The sequence below is a fragment of the Alexandromys fortis genome, unplaced genomic scaffold, assembly GCF_014885135.2.
Source record: "Alexandromys fortis isolate MF-2015 unplaced genomic scaffold, M_Fortis_MF-2015_v1.1 scaffold_350, whole genome shotgun sequence".
In the NCBI taxonomy this organism is placed as follows: domain Eukaryota; kingdom Metazoa; phylum Chordata; class Mammalia; order Rodentia; family Cricetidae; genus Alexandromys; species Alexandromys fortis.
The window spans coordinates 341,407-363,919 of record NW_026068263.1 but is presented as its reverse complement, the minus strand read 5'-3'; the positions used below and the strand labels follow the sequence as shown (position 1 = coordinate 363,919).

Here is a 22,513-nt window from a genome sequence, read left to right as displayed (position 1 = left end):
CAGTCCAGTGCTCCAGTGTGGGTCTCTGTCTCTATCTCCATCCATCACCAGATGAAGGTTCTATGGTGATATGAAAGATATTCGTCAGTATTGCTATAGGATAGGGTCATTTCAGGTTCCCTATCCTCAGCTTCCCAAGGGACTAACTGGGGACATCGCCTTGGGCTCCTGGGAGCCATGGGATGTATAATATTTTAATATGAAGTCTTAGTCTTTAAGTAATATAGGTATTGAGAACTATAAATTAATAGTCATCTATGTTTGTCATACTTATAGTTAGACTAAGAATGTTCTTTAAATATATAGAGATTGTATTTTGCATAGATAGGTAATCTTCAACCACTTCAAAGAGCGGTAGAATATCATTTAAATAACTTAGCATTCTGCTGAAGGGAGATATGATTGATCCTGGTAGCACCAATCTATTCCCAAGAGAATGTTGACCACCGAAAATACTCCACTTGGCAAAACTTGCCTTTGGGCAAGGAACTTCTCATGCCTCAACCATTGATAAGGCTCTTGGTACCTGAAAATAAGCTGGACTGTCAAATCTTGCCAAGACAGGGTAGATGGTTTTGACAAATTTCCTGCCTCTGAAAATGTTTTGTAAGTTACTTTTAGCCTTCAACGTTGCAAGTGAGACTTTGGGTGATTTCCCAGGTAGGCAGTTGTCTCTGTCATTTGTTGCACATTTTCAAAGTTGCTTGATTGCACTTCCTTCTTACTCAAGTAATATTATTTTCCTTCTGGGATCTTCAATGGGCTTGAAGACTAGTTATTTTCCTCTCATGGCTTGGCCAAGTTGTTTATTGTACACGACTTAAACTCATTAGAATAGGATAATAATTGAATATAGTTGTTCTTATCGTATATAATTTTGTATTAGGGTTAAAACTCTCTTTTTTAAACAAAAGTAGGAGGTGCTGTAGGAAAATCCTATAGCTAGTTGCCTTCAAGTTACCTGCTCACTGGGGCATGGCCTCTTATACTATTTATGGCAATGTAAAGCATGTGTCTGCTCTGTTTTCCAGCTGTGTGATTCAGTTTCTGTTCTCTGTTCCAACAGAGGATTCTGATTTGTGAGTCTACCTCTAAATAAATGACGGTCTATTATTCTTAGGTCTGAGCTGGTGTAGGATTTCTTTTAAGCATCTTTTTTCAATCTTCAACAAATGGTGCTGTCATAACTGAATGTCAATATTTAGAGGAATGCAAATAGATCCATATCATCTTGCACAAAATGCAAGTCCAAATGGATTAAAGACCTCAATATAAATCTGACCACACTGAATGTGATAGAAGAGAAAATGGGAAGTAGTTTTCAATTCATGGGCACAGAAGACCACTTCCTAAATATAATACCAGTATCACAGACCCTGAGAGAAACAATAAATAAATGGGACCTCCTGAAACAGAGACACTTCTCTAAAGCAAAGGACATAGTCAATACAACAAAAATACAGCCCACTGAATAGGAAAAGATCTTCACCGCATGAGACAGAGGATTTATCTGTAAAATATATAAAGAACTCAAGAAATAAGACATCAAAATTTCAAATAACTGAATTAAACAATGGAGTACAGAACTAAACAGAGAATTATCAGCAAAAGAATCACAAATGGTTAAAAGATACTTAAGGAAATTTTCAACATCCTTAACCATCAGGGAAATGCAAATCAAAACAACTCTAAGATACCATCTTACACATGTCAGAATGGCTAAGATCTAAAACAAAAATGATAGCTTATGTTGTAGAGGATGTGGAGTAAGTGGAACATTCATCCAATGCTATTAGGAATGCAAACAGACACTCTAGAAATTACTAAGGCAGTTTCTCAGAAAATTTAGAATCAACCTACCTTAGGACCTAGCAGTACTGCTCTTGGGTATATACCCCAAAGTTTCTCTATCATACTACAAAGACATTTGTTCAACTGTGTTCATAGCAGTATTATTCGTAATAGCCAGGACCTGAAAATAACCTAGATGCCCCTCAACCAAAGAATGGTTAAAGAAAATGTGGCATATTTACATAATGAAGTACTATTCAGTGGTAAAAACACATGTTAACATGAAATTTGCATGCAAGTGGATGGAACTAGAAGAAACAATCCTGAGTGAGTTAACTCTGATCCAGAAAGATGAACATGATATGTACTCAGTCATACTAGAATACTAGCTGTAAAAGAAAGGATATTGACCCTATAGTTCATGATCCTAGAGAAGATAAGTAACAAGGTAAACACTATGAAAAACCTACATAGTTCTACCTGGAAAGGGGAAATAGTCAAGATCTCCTGACAAAATTGGGAGCATGGGGGTGGGAGAAGTAGGGAGGGTAAAAAGGGTAGTGAAGTGTTGAATAAGAGAGGGGAGGAGATCTTGAGGGAAAGGGATATTTCAGATGGAAGAAGAATAGAGATTAGAACAAGGGAAGAGATATGGGGCTAGCAAGAAATCTGGCACTAGAGAAATTCCCAAAATTCCACAAGGATTACCTCAGCTAAGACCCTAAGCAATAGAGGAGAGGGTGCCTGAATTTGCCTTAGAGTCATATTGGTGAATATGTTTTTAAATTTATTTTTAATTAAAAATTTCTACTTCCTCCCCTCCTCTCATTTCTGTCACCCTCTCCCCCCATCCTTCCCCTTCTCCAGTCCAAAGAGCAGTCAGGGTTCCCTGCCCTGTGGCAAGTCCAAGTTCCTCTCCACTCCATCCAGGTCTAGGAAGGTGAGCATCCAAACAGACTAGGCTCCCACAAAGCCAGTACATGCAGTAGGATCAAAACCCAGTTCCATTGTCCTTGGCTTCTCAGTCAGTCCTCCTTGTCCACCATGTTCAGGTGAGCTCCCATTAGATCAGCCCCACTGTCTCAGTGGGTGGGAGCACCCCTTGCAGTCTTGACTTCCTTGCTCATGTTTTCCCTCTTAAATGTCATCAAAGAAACTTCATCTAGCAACTGATGGAAACAGAGAGAGAGACCCACAGCAGAACCTTGAGCTGAGCTCCCAAAGTCCAGTTGTAGAGTGGGAGGATTGAGAATATGAGCAATGAAGTCAAGAATATGATGGGTACACCTACTGAAAAAATTTACCTGAGCTAATTGGATCTCACCAACTCCAGCCAGTCAAAGGAGGAACTAACTAACATAAGTCCAAACTAGTCCCTCAGAATATGGGTGACAGTTGTATGGCTGGGTAGACTGCAGGGCTACTGGAAATGCAGCGTGATTTATCTCTACTCTTCTACTGGCATTTTAGGAAGCTATTCTCTTTGGAAGGATACCTTGCTCAGCCTAGATATAGTAGGGAGGGCCTTGTACCTTCCCCAAAGCAATGTGCCTTACCCTTTCTGAGGAATGGATGGAGGTTTGGGTGGGAGTGTAGTTGGAGGAAATAGGAAGAGGGGAGGGAACGGGAACTGGGATTATTATGTAAAATGAAAAAAAAAGATAGTTTGTTTTCTTTTCTTAAGAAGTTATAACAAAAAAAATCAGTAGCCTTCTTAGATACTAGTTGCAAACAGATGAAGAAAGAAACAAAAAAGATGGCAACTTTTACAAAATTTCCCTCTAATCTCTTGCAATAACTGTTAACATAGCAAAAGAAAGATTGTCACAATAAAAAATGTTAAGACACTGACAAAATAAAAAGCTACAAGAAGGTGAAAAAAAATCTTTCATGATCATAGATTCATAAGATTAATATAAAATTAACATCCTACTGAAATCAATCTAAAGAATACATGGAATCCATTTCAAAATTTCAAAAGAAGTCTTTACACAAGCTGAAAAAATTCAATTTTATATGGAGACATGCACACACAGACACACAAAACCCAGAAAAGTTTGAAGACATCACTCTACACAATTTCAAGTTATATTACAGAGCCGTGTTAATAAAATAAATATGGTATTGGCATGAAAACAAGTAAGTTGATTAGTGAAATATAATTAAACACTAAGACAATTCCACACATCTATAAACAACTGATTTTTGATAGGAAAGTAAAATATACATACTTGAGAAAAAGATAATATCTTCAACAAACAATGCTCTTCAAACCAGATCACTGCATGTAGATGAATGAGAGTAGATTCATATTTATTACCTTGTAAAAACGTCAGTGCAAAAGGAGCATAGTTTTTACCATAATCATATGCAATGAATTTGGCAGAAGAGAAAGTACAGAACAGTTTTTACTTCATTGGCACAAGGAAGGGCTTTTCTAAACAGGAAACTTATAGAAAGGATGTATAGTGCATCAATTAGTGTTTCCTCATGAGTCCTAAAAACTCTGTACAGAAAATTGCAGCATAATTTAAATAAAGTAGCACACTATTAGGTGAGAAAAGATCTTTAACACTTACAACTCCATAAAGGGCCATTATGCATAATATATAAAGAAATAAACTGATTGTCAAGAAAAGATGTAGGGGCAGGGAACCATGACTGCTCTTTGGATAGGAGAGGGGGGGTGAGAAGAGTGGGGGGGAGGGGGAGAAGGGAGGGGGGGGGGGAGGGAAATGGGAGGCTGGGAGGAGGCGGAAACTTTTTTTTCTTATTCTCAATAAAAAAAAGAAAAAAAAGAAAAAAAAAAAAGAAAAGATGTAATCCAGTTAAAAAGTGAGTTGAGAAATGAGCAGAGGGATTTTAGAAGATGAATAATGTATGACTGAAATTTTAGAAAGAAACCTCCAACATCTTTAGCCACCTTAGCCACCTGGGAAATGGAAGTTAAAACTACTTTGAGATTTCACATTTTCCAGTTAGAATAGCCAAGATCAATAAAACATGTTAGTGAGGATGCAGTGAAATAGGGAACATGAAATCATTGCTAGTGGGAGTGAAAACTGGTGCTGCCATTGTGGAAATCAGAGAAGAGTTTTCTCTGGAAGCTGGAAATCAGTATACCTCAAGATCAAGTTATAGCATTCTTGGGCATATTCCCAAAGGACTTGAAATTCTAATACAGAGATAGCTGCTCATTATGTTCATTGCTGGTCTATTTGCAATAACTAGGAATTGGAAACAAACTAGATGCCCAACAATTTTTGAATGGATAATAAAAACATTATATATAATTCATATGTTAAGAAAAATGAAATTATGAAAAATATACATAAATGATAGAGTTAGAAAAAATTTCCCAGTGATTTAATCTAATACCCCCCAAAAACATGCAACATTTTTCTTTATGTAGATATTAGCTTTAAACTTTCATTAGGAATGATACAATCAGAATAACCACAAAAGTTCAGTACCTAATAAGTTGCTGGAGCATGGCAGATGATTTTCTCAGAAGGAAAATATAATATGTTATTATGAAAATACAAAGGAAAACTAGGGAAAGATTATGGTGGTTTGATCATTAACAATTATACATCTAATAGAGGTTTAGTGTACAAAACATATAAAGAAGTACTAAAAACTGGTCATCAAGAACAGAAGCAACCCATTTAAAAATGATGTGGAGGACTCAGCAGAGAATTCTCAGAAGATGAAATGGAAATGACTGAGATATCTTTAAAAATGTTCTATATTCTTAGTCATCCGGAAAATGAAAATGAGAACTCCTTTGAAATTTCATTTTATATGATTCGGAACAGCCAAAATCAATAAAATATCAAAAAATTATTATATATTTTTATTTGTTTTTGTGTTCATGTATGAATGCAGGCAACATATGTGTTTGGTAAGTGCACAATCATAATGTGCATGTGGATCTTAGAGAATAACTTGCAGGAGTCAGTTCCTTCCTTACACAATGTGATATCCAGGGATATAAATGAGGTTCTAGACTTGGAGACAAGTGGGTTTGCATACTGAGAAAGTTACTGGTCTAGGCACCATTCTATATATGGTAGGAAACTGTTTTGAAAACAATTTCTACATTAATATTTCTAAATTTTTACATTTTCTGAGATTACACAAGAATAAATGTGCCTACTTTGGGATTTTTTTTCTTTTGCATTATGCTCAAAAAATCTGAAGAATGAAAATGTTGTTAAAGAGGTAATACCTTGTTCTAAATTTTAAAAATGTTGACACAAAGGAAATCCAGATTTATACTAAAACATATGATCAATTTGTCAAAGTATTATTTCAGTATAGTAACAGCAGTCTTAGATATGTACTTTATCAGAAATCTAGTCATTTCTACTAATTCTATACATACAAACCCTAAACAAAGGATATGTTATTCAAGTGACATAATTGAACTTAAAAGATTTCTTATGGCGATTTTCATGTCTTTGTTCCTTAAACTGTAGATAAAGGGGTTTATCATTTGAGGAAACACAGAATACATCACTGAAGCCACTGCAGATTTTCTTGGTAAGGCACTGAGTGCAGAGCTGATACATACCATAGAACCAGCTCCATAAAATAAGGAAACCACTGTCAAGTGAGTCCCACAGGTAGAAAAGGCTTTGCACTTTCCCTCCAGTGATGCTATTCTCAAGACTGTAGACACAATGTGATAATAAGAATAAATGATTCCACAAAGAGGAACACCACCAAGTACACAAGTTGCAACAAAGAGCATGATATGGTCAATGAGGGTGTCAGAACAGGACAGCTTGATGACCTGAACAAGTTCACAGAAGAAGTGGGGGATTTCCAGATTTGTGCAGAAGGACAGCCGATGCACCATCAAAGTGTGCATCAAGGCACCAATAATACTAATGAACACAGAGAACAGTGAGAGCAGAACACATAGGTTAGGTTTCATAATAATATTATACCTCAAGGGGTAACAAATAGCTACATAACGGTCATAGGCCATCACCGCAAGGAGAAAATTTTCAAAGTATGCAAAAACAAGTGCAAAGAAGAGCTGTGTGAGGCAGGCTGTGTAGGTGATGCTCTGATCATTTGCTTGGATGTTCACGAGCATCTTGATGACTGTGACTGTGCTGCAACAGATGTCATTAAAGGACAAGTTATAGAGGAAGAAGTACATGGGTGTATGAAGGTGGGACTCGAAGCTTATAACTAGAATTATGAGCAGGTTTCCCAGGATGGTGATCAAGTATATGAACAAGAAGAGGCTGAAGATGAAAGACTGGAGTTCTGGGTCGTCTGTAAATCCCAGAAGAAGGAATTGTAACACAAATGTTAGGTTTTTTGACTCCGTGTTGCTTGCCAATCTTTGAGGAAAAATGGGACAAATTGAATTATAATTAATTAATTTTTAATGAGGAAAAACAATATCACAGTGCACCTGAATAAAAATTAAAGTTGTGTCAATCACTATTCTCTTGCTGAATGTCAGTTGTTGATGAAAATGAATAGTTAATATTTTAACAGATTTCTTAATATTTTTATATTTCTTATTTTATTGATTAAATTTGATCTTTGACAATTTTATTCATCTATGTAATGGCTCTGGTTACTCTTACCTCACCACACCTCCCTTCCACCCTGTCACCCACTCACCCTCTTTCTATTCTGTTCTTGTTCCTTGTTCATGTCTTGTTTTTGTTTGATGACTCAGTTTAACCAGGGCTGTGCGTCCATGGTTTGTAAGCCCAGTTAATTCACTAGTTGGGCTGCAGATGAAATTGGGTCTTGGCTATAAAATTTTAATGTCCACCATACAGACCAACTTCATTCACCACCTAAAAGTTTCACACTTTTCCTAAACACTGCCAGCAGCAGGAAAGCAAGTGTTAAAACTTCTGAGCACATGGGAAGAATTTCACATGCATGGTATTAAAATCATGCATTTTTTTTCAAATCAGAGGAAAGTCTCAGGTGTAGGATTTTGCTTCTAATTGCTTGAGATAAATTCTCTTCTGTTTTTATGATACAGCGCCACAGGATATCTGGACCAGGACTTTATGGGAGTGTTTCATGCATCTTCTTTCTGTACTAGGATTATACATGCTTGCACTTCCTTGATATTATCCCACCTATGTTCTAAATGCTTTTGACCATGTTCCATGCATAGGACCTCTGTGTGATTCTTGTTTAAAATATTTTTCACAGCTAGAGTCAAAATTGGCACTGTAAAAATGACAATCAATCTTTCTACGTTTTCCATTTTCTGCACAGGCTCCTCACATGTCCTCACAAGTACTTGGCAACACAGAGCAAGATGATTTTAATTGTTTGGGAAAGAGTCATGTTTACCCTATATTTTATTTGGTACGTGTTTTATCCCCAGTCCTTCAGACTATGATCACACAAGGGCAAAGCCAATTACGAAAAATCTGGCCAAGAGTTCATGTTTCAATACAACATAAAATATGATCTTACAAGGATCGATAATTGCCACAGTGACAGAAATAGGAAAGACCCCATGTATATACACAAAGAACATTCCCATCCATATGCAAAATGATAAAGTATTCTGGAACAGATTTGGCGGATCCTGTTGCTAACCATAGTCAAAATTTCAGAAATGTGGGAAAAAGATTATGAACAATTTACCCAATATGTGATACTTTACTATAGACGTTTTTGAAAGCTAGCATACTAAAAAGCCCAAACTTTTGCTTTCATCTTTAAAGATAGTAATAATAAAAATTACTTAAGGCAGCTATCATATTTGAGAAGTAACATATTTCTCTTTTGGCAGAACATGGCCTGGATCCTCTGAAGTCAGGTAATATATATCTAGTAGAATGAGAGATAGCTGAATATTTGTCACAGTAAAAAAATGATAATGATTAAACAAACTTGTCACACAGGTCTCACAGTAGACCTGCCTCTCAAAGCCTTTCTCATACAGTTCCCTATCTGACTCCCTTAGGTAGATCTGGTATAAAAGGCCTGTTCCCATGTAAAATCATTAAATACAGCACTCTGCATTACTTGGATGGCTTCATGAAGAATGATCTTCAGCATCCCACACAATAGGAAAGAAAACAGCGCACAGCCCTTGCTCACACAGGGCAGAATCAGGGGCTCCTGGAAGAAAGACAATCCATAGACATTTCTTTTCTGACATAACTTTTAACTTCCAGAATTTTTAACTGGAGATTTCAGTGGCTGACACCTATAGTCTCAAGATCCCTGACAGTTTAATAGCCAAAGCTTCTTATTAGACAGTAAATAATAATTTCCCTAAGATCCCAAGAGTGTAGGTCCTTAAAGACCAGCTTTGTAGATAGGAGAAATTCTGAGTGCCTGGTATCCTGACCCATGAGGCCATATTTGCCTTATTTACCTTTCATTATATTTTCTGATCACCACCATTTCATACACCTGGCAAACAGAGCAAACTAGAATTTTTGTAAATTGAAATACCCTATTTTATTTTAACTATATCAATATATTTAGTTAGGAGATCTATTTGAATTTCATATTTGAATATATTTTAATGTATTGCTTATGTCTGCTTTATTATTATTATTTTATTTTATTTTAATACTTAAAAATATACCAATCCAAATTCCAACTTGCTCCCCTCCTCCCACTCCCCTCCCATTCCCTCCACACACCCTTCCCTCTTCCCCTCCAATCTTAATAGAGGACAAGGCACCCTGCCCTGTGGAAAGTCCAAGGGCCTCCCCACTACATACAGATTGAACAAGGTACACATACAAAGAGAATATGATCCCAAAATGCCAGTATATGCAGTAGAGACAAATCCCAGTGACATTATCATTGGCCCCTCAGTCTGCCCCAACTGTCAACCACATTCAGAGGGCTTAGTTTGATCCCATGCTTGTTCATTCTCAGTCCAGTTGGAGTTGGTGAGCTTCCATTAGCTCAGGCACATTGTCTCAGTTGGTGAACCCCTCATGGTCTTGACTTCCTTGCCCATACTCTCCCTCCTTCAACTCTTCAACTGGACCTTGGGAGCACAGTCCAGTGCTCCCATGTGGGTCTGCCTCTGTTTCCATCTGTTGTTCGATGAAGGTTGTAAGGTGATATTTAAGATAATCATCAGTCTGACTGCAGGTCAAGGCTAGTTCAGGCACCCCCTTCTCTATTGCTTAGGGTCTTAGCTGGGTTCATTCTTGTGGATTCCTGGAAATTTTTCTAGAGCCAGATTTGTTGCTAATCCCCAAATGGTTCTCTCATCAAGATATCTCTTTCCTTGCTCTCATATCTTTCCTTCCTCCATCTCAAATATCCCTTTCCCTCAATCTCTACCCAATCCTCCCCTTCTCCCCTCGTCTTCTCCTACCCCCTTCCTTCAACAACGTGCCCCCAATGCTCCCAAATTTGTCAGGCAATCTTGTCTTCTTCCAATTTCCAGGTGGGCCTATATATGTTTTTCTTTGAGTTCACCAGATTACTTGGCTTCTGTTGTATCTTAAACGATATGCTTAATGTCATTTGTTTATGGATAGTATCCACTAATGAATGATAATATTCCATACTCATATTTTGGGGTCTGGGTTACCTCTCTCATGACAGTGTTTTCTAATTCCATCCATTTGCATGCAAACTACATGTTTTCAATTTTTTCTTTTTTTTAACCTCTGAGTAGTTCTGTAATATGTAGATTGCTACACTTTCTTTATCCATTCTTTCATTGAAGGACATCTAGGATTTTTCTTGGTTCTGGATATTACAAATAATGGTGCTATGAACATAGTTGAATGAATGCTTTTTTAGTATGACTGAGCATCCTTTGGGTATATTCACAAGAGTAATATTGATGGATCCTGAGGTACATTGACTCCAAAATTTTCTGAGAAACCACCTCACTGATTTCCAAAGTGGTTGCACAAGTTTGTATGCCCACCAGCAACGTATGAGTGTTCCCCTTACTCCACATCCTCTCCAGTGTATGCTATCATTAGTATTTTTGATTTTAACCATTCTGACAGGTTTAAGATGATGGTATCTCAAAGTTGTTTTGATTTGCATTTCCCTGATATCTAAGGAAGTTGAATATGTCCTTAATTATCTTTTGACCATATCATTGAGAATTCTCTGTTTAGTTCAGTAACCCGTTTTTTTAATTGGGCTATTTAGAATTTTAATGTCTAATTTTTGAGTTATTTGTAAATTTTGGAGATCAGTCCTTTGTCTGATGTGAGGTTGGTGAAGATCTTCCATTCAGTAGGTTGCCTTTTTGTCTTATTGACTGTGTCCTTTGTTTTACAGAAGCTTCTCAGTTTCAGGAGGTCCCATTTATTCATTGTTGCTCTTATTATCTGTGCTACTGGAGTTATACTTAGGAAGAGGTCTTCTCTGCCCATGCATTGAATGCTACTTCCCACTTTCACCTCTATCAAGTTCACTGTGGTCAGATTTATAATCTATTTAATCCATTTCAACTTGAGTTTTGTGCATGATGATAGATATGGATCATAAATTGAAAAAGCTTTCTCATTTTCTGGAGATACCAATCTGCAGAATGCCATGTTTCATGTACACCCTGGCCCTGCTGATGATCAAGTCAGGAGGTTGTTGGATGTGTTAGTATTTGTTTAACCTAAGTTTCATGTCAGTTTTACAGCAAGACATTAAAATATACCCATTAAAGCATACTCATGCTAAATCAAGAGACAATACAAAGGAAGAAAGTGACATTATACAAAAGATTTTCTAGGCAAACATTAAATTTTTCCCATAGAGGCTAGCTAACTACTAAGGGATTATTGGCATTAGTTGCTGTGCTTTACTGCAGATAACAAAACCAACACTACAGATAGTTTCAACAGATTAAAGAGGAATTTTCAATATCTAGGTCCTGTAGATTGTTGTGATGGTTAACATGATAGACTTTCATCTGGAAATTGAGGCCTCATGGTCTGTATGAGCTTGTATATTATTCTAAATTGAATTATCTATTTCTGGGACCCCTATTATTGTTCTAATATTCAACATTCTACTCTACTCAGGAGTAAATAACAATATGCCATTCCATGGAAGATCCAAATAAAAGCAAGAAGGTGGAGATGTAACAGAAAGATAGGAAAAGAGATTAAGTATAGTGGGATGATGCCTCAAAGTCAAAGATTCTCAACCTGTGGGTTGCAACTCCTTTGTAGGCTACATAAATATTTCACTGAGTTTGCATGTCAAAAACCTGGAATATCAGATACTTATATTGAGACCCATAACAGTAGAAAATTATTCTTATGAAGTAGTAAGAGATAATCTTATGGTTGGGGGTCTTCACAACACAAGGAACTGTATTTACCATCACAGAATTAGACTCCATTCCACAGCAAAATTCACTTAACATGTTGTCTATGCCAGTCTATATGGAAACAGTTCATTTTTTTCATGATTACCATATTTCCAAGAGCAGTGAAAGCCCAGATGAAGAACTCCAAACCATGCAATTTCCCTCTGGTTTAATTTTATCAAGACATCAAGATGCCTGAGCCTATAGTCACTTTTATGTTTGCAACAAATGCTGCCTAGAGCCATACAAATTAAGAACTTGGTGAACAGAGCTCTTGAATTTTGGTACTGTAAGTAGCTATAATAAAATAGTATCTATGTTTTAAAGCTGGAATATTCAATTATTCTATTTAGTGTGGATAGATATTGTTCTTATGTCCCCTTAAAAAATCTTGCTATGCCATCTTACTGACCTGTGCATATTATTAAGCATTACTAGACACACAGAGTATTGTACTTGATAAATTAATGTAAAAACAATTGACATATTTTTTTAAATATTATTTTTACTAGTTGTTTAACTTGCTTAAAAATATCCCCTTACAGAATTGGTCTATAACTACTGTTTGATCATTTGGGATATACTGGTCTACACAGGAACCACAATTCTTGATTCTGTTTCCCCATAATTCTGGTCACTCTTTAGCCTTTGGTATGCATCCCTTCATAGTCTCAGCCTTGAGGTGTTCAGCTTCTCTAACTTGGAATGTTACATAATTAAATTTCATTATATATTTTACTGATTATATTAGTGTTATTACATTTTAAAATTAAATTATGTAATTTTCAGGAAATTCATGTAACTGGATATCATCATATAAAGCAAAATAAGCCAAATACATAACACAAGTATTCTGTGGTTTATGTCATATGTAGACTCTAGTTTAAAAGAAAAGAAGAAAAATATGAAAGTAGAAGTGAGTATATTCATCTCTATTATGTCTCTAGTCAATAATGAATGAACAAAGCAACCTAGAGGAAGAAAGGTTTATTTTGACTAAATTTCAGGAACATTTCATATGTTATGATAAGGAATGGAATGTGAGTTCCTCAATTCATTATAGTAAAAGTATCTGGTAGTAGTATTCCCTATAACTCTGAAAAAAAGCAGAGGGGCCAGATAATTTTTAAGGCTCATAGAACCTAAGAATGTCAGAATTCTAGGCTATGGATGACTGCAAAAATCAGTAGGCTTTGTGTTTACAGAAGGGTAGTTGCACATGTGAGTTCACAGCTGTTGAGACAGTAAGAACAAAATTCCAATATGGAGAGGAGACATAGAACCAAAGTGTCATTCCAATAAAAGCACATTTCTTGCCTCAACTGATACAGAATAGTACTCAAAATTGCATATAGATGCTATAAACCTTTAGCCACCCATTGCTTTCAACATTTATGGGTTATTTATTTTGTTTAAGGTTTTGTTCAATCTGTTGGTTGATGTTAGCAAATACCACAATGCTTACATACACTATTCTAGGTCAAGAGAAAAGAAGAGTATGTAATATAAAAGAAACTATTTGCTTAGATTGTAAAAACTGCTTATGTGGAAAATATAAGGCACTAGAACAATGAATATCTTACATTCTTTGTTTCTTTTTTGTTTCTTTATTTCTCTTTCTTTTTTAAAAAATAGAACTAAAGTTCTTTTAAAAATATTTTAAACATTTTTAAAATGTGTATGGAATTTTATTTTTCACTAAAAATAAAACATTTTCAAACGTTTGTACAATAAAAACTTCTTAGCAAGTTTCAGAGTATTCTAATGTATTTTTCATGGTAGGGAAGCTTTGTGAAGCAAATTGATGTCCACACTTGTCAATATGTTTTTATAATTCTTTCTTTGTGCCCAGTGCTCCTGGTTTATTTTTTTCCTGGTTTATTTTTAATGGAATTTTTTTCACTAAGAAGTAGGTAGACTAACAGCAGATCTTCACTCTCCTTTTGCTCCTCAAAATTCAATCCTACAGTTTCATTCCTAGGTCCATAGGAGACTATCTGCTACAGTCTTCCTTTGTTCTCTGCCCTCATCTCCAATAAAATACACAGATCTTTCCTTCAAAACTTCTCTCACCCCATTCATTGATTTATTCCAGCCCTCAAACTCAGAGGGCACTGTCTGGAAATCAATAGCCTTCTATAACCAGGTCAACAGGTAAGACAATTTCTCCTCCTCTCCTAATAATCTAATTCTACAGTCTCATCACTATCTCTTCAATAGACACCTGCTGATGTCACTATCCATCCCTAATCACACTTTCAGTGAATCATACAGATCTTCCTATCCCACCTTCCTTCTCCTCACATAGTTTTTTAAAGCCCACAACTTAAGCAGGAATTCCCTGGGAACCCACAGGCCACTCCAGCCAGGGAAACAGGTAGGCTAACTGTAGAAATCCACTATTCCATCCATTTCTTCAAGACTATATCTCCAGTCTCATTTCCACCTCTGTAGCTGACCACCTCCTCAGGCATCTTATGCTCCATCCACATTCCCAGTGTACTACATAGATCCCTGTGGAACATTCTGCTTTGCTCCCTCTTGAGGATCCCCTCAGGCACCTCCTTCCTAGTCTATACACATCCGTAAGTGTTATCTTTTAGAAACTAATGTTTATGCTTAGAAATAAATCCTACCTGTAATTCTCAGTGGCTATAAGTAACAGGATCCCAGAATAATTTCCTACCAGAAAATATATAGCTGTCCCACACTTCTAAGAACCAGAGAGGACAACAGAAACAAATAAACAAGATACGTACCCAACAAAGACAAGAAGAAAGACAAGAAGAAATATCATCATATAAAATACTATTTCAGTTTTCCCAAACCAATATGTCTAGACACCAGGGTAAAAACACTATCAATAAGAGTCAGGAAAAGAAGTCTTCACCAGAGGCTAGTACCCCCACTACAGAGTCCTGGGTGTTATAGCATAGATGAAGAACAAGAAAAGGGCCTAAAGATAATATTTATGAATATGAAAGGGGTCATAAGATGAAATGAATAATTCCCTTATTTATTTTATATATCTGTGAAAACACAAACAGTAGAAGGAAATGAAGAAAAGAGTTCAAACCTAAAAGTGAAAAAAATTACTGAACAAACCCAAAACTGAGAGAAATTGGAAATAAAAAACTTTAGAAACTCTAACACAAGTCTCAAAGGTAAGCCTTACTAATAGAATACAAGAGATGTTAAACATCTTTAGTCATTGAGGATTTGTAAATCAAAACTACTGTGAGATTCCAGTCAGAATGGCTAAGAGCAGTAACACAACTGTCAGCTAATGCTATCAAAAATATAGAGCAAGTGGTTCACTCCTCCATTACTAATGAAAGTTCAAACTTTTACATCTACTTCAGAAATCAGTGTGACAATTTCTCAGGATCCAACCCAAGATGCAGTTGGACATACACCCAAAGGACACTTCATCGTATCACTGAGACATTTGTTCAACCATGTTCACTGCTGTTCTAATCATAATAATTAGGTATTTAAAACAACTTAGATGTCCCTCAACATAAGAATATTTGAAGAAGATGTACATCTGTGGATTGGAGTATTATTCAGCTCTTAAAAATGATATCATGAAATCCATAAGTAAATGGATGGAGTTGGAAAAACCAATCATACTGAGTAAGGTATTCCGGACCCTGAAAGAGAAATATGTCCTGTATTTGTTTATTATAGATATAAGCTGTAAAGTCAATGGTAAACAAGTTATGACTGGTAACACCACAGAGGTTGGGTATAGAATAAGAGACTAAGGGAGACAGACAGATCTTAGTAGGAAAGAGACAGAATACATCGTTATAGGAGGGTGAGATGGAAGGATCCAATGGTGAGTGGGAATGAAGAGGATGAAGATGGGGAGAGACAGCCAAAATTGGTTATTTGATGTGTAGTATAAAAGCCTCATACAGCAGGAGTTTCCTAAAATATATACATATACATAGGTGATTTAAATGAAATTGCCCAAAATGGGGAAGGCAGAGTATCAACTTGTCACTTCTTGTCTTCAAATGACATTTCGTGTTTGAGGAATAGGTTACATATACTTGAGTTTTTGATCAAAGTGGCCCCATAGGAACTCCCAAACCATCAAGGCCTGAGGCAGTGACCTTCACAGAAGCAGGTACAAGGGAGTGACTGCTGAGGGAACAGGTCCAAGGCAGAGAGAGACCTTTGCAGGACCAGGGGCGAGTAAGGGACTTCCAAAGGAGCAGTTCTGATGCAGAGACTTATGCAGTACCTAGAACAAGCCATGGATTTCAGTGGGAGTGGCCCCAAGCCAGGAACATCTGTGGGAACAGGCCTGAGCCAGTGACCTCCAGTAGATCAGGTTTGAGCCTGCTATCTCTACCATAGCAGGTCTGAGGCAGCGACCTCCACAGGATCAGGTCCAAGGGAGCAACCACCCAGGGAGCAGACATGAGACAGTATTGTTATCAATAGTATATCCTTTAAATATAAATATAAATATTGTTCTCTGTAGCATCTTCTTTAAATGTAAATAAATGTTTATAAACGAACATTTAGGAAATTTGGGTATAGTTCTCTCCAAACTGCTTCCTGCTTTTTGTTGGGCATCTGTGTCCTGCAGCAGCTGCATGGCTTCTTCCTTGACTCCACCTACTCTCTCCTTCTCTATCTGCTTGGAATTACTGCTTTCCCCTATTCTGTGATGCAGTAGGCCCATAGAAGATTTTCCTTTTTTTTTGTTTATTTTATTTTTTTTAGTTGTTGCAAAAAAAAAAAAATTCCGCCTCCTCCCCGTTTCCCATTTCCCTCCCCCTTCTCGCACACATCGTTCCCTCCCCCCACTCCCCTAACCCTCTCCCCCTCCCCTCCACTCTATTCCCCCTCCCTCTCGAGAATGAAGAGCAGTCCAGATTCCCTGCCCTGCGGGAAGTCCAAGGTCCTCCCACTTCTATCCAGGACCAGGAAGGTGAGCATCCAAACAGGCTAGGCTCCCACAAAGCCAGTTCATGTATTAGAAATCAATAGTATTCACACCATAAGGAGGGGAATTTCACATTATCTCATTGTCTTTCATCTCTCTGGTTCTTAGAATCTTTCTGCTTCTTCTTCTGCAGGGTTCCCTGAGCTCTTAAGGGAAGGATCTATGGGGATATCAAGTTTAGGATTGAGTGTTCCAAGGTCTCTCATTTTCTGCATTTTATTAGGGGGCTTCTATGTATTCAATGTCATTTACTACAAAAGGGAGGTAGTAGTCTGAGTACAGCAGAATGTATTTAAGAGTCATTTTATCTCGATCCATCGCCAGATGACGGTTCTAAGGTGATATGGGGAGGAAGTGGAAATTTTTTTCAACAACTAAAAAAAAAAAATAAAAATAAAAGAGTCATTTTATTGCTGTGTTCTCTTAGGTCAGCTGGAGTACTTAATTTTTACCTAGTTTAAACTTCAATAGGCTGAGTACACAAGGCAGTAGGATAACTCTATAGTTTCAAATGATCTCAAAACATAATATTAACATGAGTGTAACATCAGACAAATTTTATTCTCTACAAAGGCAAGAGTATCAGAAAAAAAATGAATCACCAAACCAGGAAGGAGTGTTGAATTGCTCAAAAGCATTTTTACATCCATTAAGATGACACTATGATTTTTGATCTTGAGGCTATTTATGTGGTGCATTGCATTGATTAATTTGCCTATCTTGAAACATTACTTATTTCTAGGATGAAGCCAATTTCTTCATAATATATGCTTATTTTGATGTTTCTGATTCAGGTTGCAACTATTTTCTTGTGAATTATTTTGTCTATGTTCAATAAAGAAATTGGTCTATAGTGGATTTGTTTTGGTGTCATTGTTCTGCTTATATTCTATTTCATTGCAAGTGTAATGATGTTTTCTTAGAAAATGTTTAGAATTTTTTTCTTTCTGCATCACTGAAATGTTTTAATAGATTATTTATTGTTTGTTTTGAGTGATTGTAGAATGAATATATATTTAAAATTACACTAAATCTGTACTCCAAAAGGGCCCTATGTGATATTTTAAATACCTATTCACCCTACAACTCTACATTAGAGTCAAATTAATCAAATTCAAGACTTTTATGCAACCTTTGTTCCAATTACTTTTGTCAACTTTACACAATCTAGAATAGTTTGGAAAGAAGGAATTTCTTGAAAAAAATTCCTCCATTAGATTGACTGTGTATGTTTCCATGGTGATATTTATTGATTAATTTTGGAAGTTCAAAGATAGAGCCCGCATAAGCAGCTTTCTTCTATTGGGGTTACATTGGAGGGATTTGAAGGAAGAAAGAAGGTAAGCAGTATAATTACATTTTTAATTAAAAATGAAAAAATGAAAAGTTCACACATTTTCTCTCTATTGCTTATATTTAACATATATGTGTATATATACATATATATCTTCTTTATAAGAGTAACTATATTTTCTGTAGTTCTTATATTATTGTCAGGATAGGGCAATAAAATAGATAGTTCAGTGACAAGGAAAGATTATCTGATGTTTATAAAGGGTAATTGAATTTCTTGTGATGAAAAATAGAAAGCTTTGAGTCCAAATAGACTAGGGTTCCAAGGGAATGGGAGGAGGGTAGGAAGTGTAAATTTTTGAATGGAAAAACAAACAAATAAACAAACAAATAAATAAATAAGAAAAATAGTTAGGAGGGAGAAAGTATCCACTTGGCTTTTGTGTACTAAAGAATCCACCAAAGCAATGTTTACCTTTATTCAGTTTTGTTTTTTCCATAAACATTTGTGCTGCCCTCTAATAACACGGGAATGGAAGTGTCTGACTAATGAGGAACTCTGGATATTAAACCCCATGGAGACTATATGTAAACTGCTGGTGACTGTCTACTTATTAGCGTTATACAGGTAGTAGGTGCTTTCCTGAGTCTGTTCTTTGTGACCCATTTCTCCACAGGGTCACAGTGCTTCCCCATCTTTTTGTGTTCCTCAAAACCATGTTTTCTCTTGAAATCTAGGGAAGAACTGACTGTCATTCTTTAATCTTGAAACCCAGGTAATCTGAAATTGCTTTCATTGTCCTCAGTAGTACTGAGAGGTCATAATCTATAGGTCCATTCAGAAATGTGTGGGATAAGAGAAAGCCAGATATCTACACAATTTTCAGTCACCTTCTCATGCTTGTCTGTACTTACATACCAATATTTGGGCAGCTTCCATTGCGTTAATTTTCTTACTCTAAGTTTAAATCTCAATGCTAATTTACTATTTCTAGTTTGTAAAGGATCTTTTGGGATCAACATAATTTTAATCATTTGGCAATGGCCAAAGTTACATAATGATATATAAGTTTTTATTTATTGACTCAGAAAAAATTTGGACAAGATTGTGACTAACAATGTAGTTTTGTGTTATAAATAAAAGCTGATTGCAAGATTATATATTAATAGAACATTTTGGTATTCATCAGAGATTTATATTTAAAAGACAAAGTAACTCTGACTATAGATAAGACAATCATATTTATGAATGTCCATAATAAATAAAGCAATTATGATATTTTTGCTACCAGACCTAATTTTTCTATAAAAAACAAAATCTGATAATTTAATGTATACTTTACCTTCCACTCACATTTTTTACATTCACAGAGAGAAATAGATAGCATAATTTAATAATTCTTAGATATTATTCTTAATAATCCTCCAGATTTCACATTTGAGTGTAAACATGTTAATAGCATCATATAAATGTTCTTCTTTTGGAGAAACAAGATAAATGGATTATTATGTACAAAAAGCACTGAAATAAATCAAATTAATATTGACATAAAGAAAACATAATATATTGTTGAAACTAATGAGAATAGGCATATACAGCAGAGGAAATTAAAACAAAAAAAACAAAGACACTTCACAGTTCTAAAAATTTAAGTGAACCAAAAATCTTAGGAAAACAGTAAATATCAACTTCTTCATACCCTTGAATAAAAATGCATAATCCACACATGAATTAGAGAGATAACTGTGTGTCATTTCATTTTTAGTACACTTAGTAATATTCAACTTACTTTAATTTAATAGTTCTTGATGATAATTTTATTGTTTTAATAGTCTTCATGAATAGTTTAAATATTTTATAAAATATTTTAATTATATTATTTAAAGTATTTTACAAGTTCACTATATTTTAGGTCTCTATTACAAAAATTATGTATTCTTATGGCAATTTTATGTTTATATGGCAACTTTATTTTTTATAATTATCACTAAAGATACATGTGAAAATACTAGCATCAGTGTGATTTATTGAGTTGAGTACTTTTCTTGCTTCTCTATATGTGATATTCTCACTTGCGTTTTAAGACATGATTCTTTACTTAAGTTTGATATTATTTTAAAGATGATCTAATTTTTAATGCTTTTTAATTTATATTTTGGAGATCACAATATAACTAAAACATGTATCCTTTCCACCTTATCCTTCCAAATTCTGCAATATACTTTCCCTGTTCTCCTTAAATTTGATGGCCTCTTTTTAAACTAATTGCTATTTCACAAATATTTGTACATTTAAATACATAGATATTCCTAAATATAATATGTTCAGTTCTTATAATGTTACTTTTAGATATTTTTCAGGAATGACTTTTGGCACTGATAAACTAATAGGTGTTCTCTTCGAGGGAGAAGACCACCTCTATCACTGCCAGCTTTCCTCAATTATCAATAATTTTTTGTGTATGGTTTCTTTTATATCTTGTCTTATTAAACTAATCACTTCTCTTGTACATTTAATTGTTAAAAGTGGTCTGATTATGTTCATGGCAAAAGTAAATCACAGTAGACATGCTAAATGACTATTACATGTCAAATACTGCTATTAAAGATTTTCATTTTGTTTTCTCACCCTTGTCTTTTCAACATTAAATTAAGATTTTATAATTGTTTTCTTTTATATGAATGATAGAATGGAAACATCTGACACAATTGAAAGCTTTTCTCAAGTTTATAAACTAGATATTGAAGTCAGACTAGATGTATCTAATGTAAAATACCAAATAAGTCTATATTTTGCTGAGATTTAGTATGATTTTTATATTTTTAAGTTTCAGATAATTTTCATTTTAAAAACTATATATATATATTCCCATTTATTCTTTTTTTGTTCTATAATATAAAAAAGGTTTTTAGTACAATAAAGTAATTTAGTAGAGAGAAGGATACAAAGATGGAAAAAGTAAAGTGTGGGGGTAAGGAATGTGAGCAAAATTCCATGAGTTTATAATTTGCTTTTGTGATCAATCACCTGTATTTTCCCCCTCAGACTCTAAGCAAATTATGGAATTAGAAAACCAGACAGGTGTAATAGAATTCTTCCTCTTGGGACTCTCAGAAGATCCAGAGCTTCAGCCCATTCTCTTTGGACTGTTTCTACTTATGTATCTTGTGACAGTTTTGGGGAACCTGCTCATCATCCTGGTCATTGTCTCTGACTCCCGCCTCCACACTCCAATGTACTTCTTCCTCTCTAACCTGTCCTTCACTGATATCTGCTTCAGCACCACCACTGTTCCTAAGATGCTGGTAAACCTTCAGAGACAGAGCAAAGCCATCAGTTACACAGGCTGTATTACCCAGCTTAGCTTTATCTTACTTTTTGCTGGAATGGAAAACTTTCTCCTTGCAGCAATGGCTTATGACCGTTATGTGGCCATCTGTACTCCACTTCACTATGCAGCCATCATGAAATTCCACCTATGTTTTCTGATGATTTTGTTCTCTTTGTGCCTCAGCATTATGGATGCCCTTCTTCATGGGTTAATGATTTTGCAGCTATCTTTTTGTACACATCTTGAAATTCCCCACTTCTTTTGTGAACTTGACCAGGTCATTAAGCTTGCATGTTCTGACACTCTCATCAATAACATTCTGGTATACGCAGTGACTAGTGCATTAGGTGGTGTGCCCCTGCTAGGGATTATTTTCTCTTATTTTAAAATTATGTCTTCCATCCTGAGAATGCCATCACCAGGTGGTAGGTATAAAGCGTTCTCAACATGTGGGTCTCATCTGTCAGTTGTTTCTTTGTTCTATGGGACAGCTTTTGGGGTATATATTAGTTCTGCATTTACAGAATCATACAGGAAGACTTCTGTAGCAGCGCTGATGTATACTGTGCTCACTCCAATGTTGAACCCATTTATCTACAGTCTGAGAAACAGAGATATAAAGAAAGCTTTGAGGAAAATCATCTAGACATGTATTTTCTTTTTTTAAAACATATATTTTAACATTGCATTATAGCTTTGAATTTGGCCTTCTGAACTGACTCAAGGAAGAAGGTGATAGCTAAATGGCAACCCATCAACCATTTGTTTCTTAGAATACTGACTAAATATAATAATATCTAAGGATTATTATTATTTTACATGAAA

The 22,513-nt window shown here is 35.5% G+C and overlaps 2 protein-coding genes across 2 annotated transcripts; one reads left to right on the top strand and one right to left on the bottom strand.

The window, feature by feature from the left end:
• Nucleotides 1-6,199: 6,199 nt before the first annotated feature.
• LOC126494469 (olfactory receptor 7G2-like) lies at nt 6,200-9,204 on the bottom strand. The gene is made up of 2 exons (XM_050131836.1): nt 9,176-9,204; nt 6,200-7,151 (listed from the first exon to the last, which is right to left on the bottom strand). Exons 1-2 carry the CDS (start codon nt 9,202-9,204, stop codon nt 6,200-6,202), a joined length of 981 nt encoding a protein of 326 aa, XP_049987793.1.
• A 12,212-nt stretch (nt 9,205-21,416) lies between these two features.
• LOC126494455 (putative gustatory receptor clone PTE03) lies at nt 21,417-22,334 on the top strand. Its single transcript, XM_050131822.1, has one exon. The coding sequence runs from the start codon at nt 21,417-21,419 to the stop codon at nt 22,332-22,334; it is 918 nt and encodes a 305-aa protein (XP_049987779.1).
• The last annotated feature ends 179 nt before the right edge of the window (nt 22,335-22,513 follow it).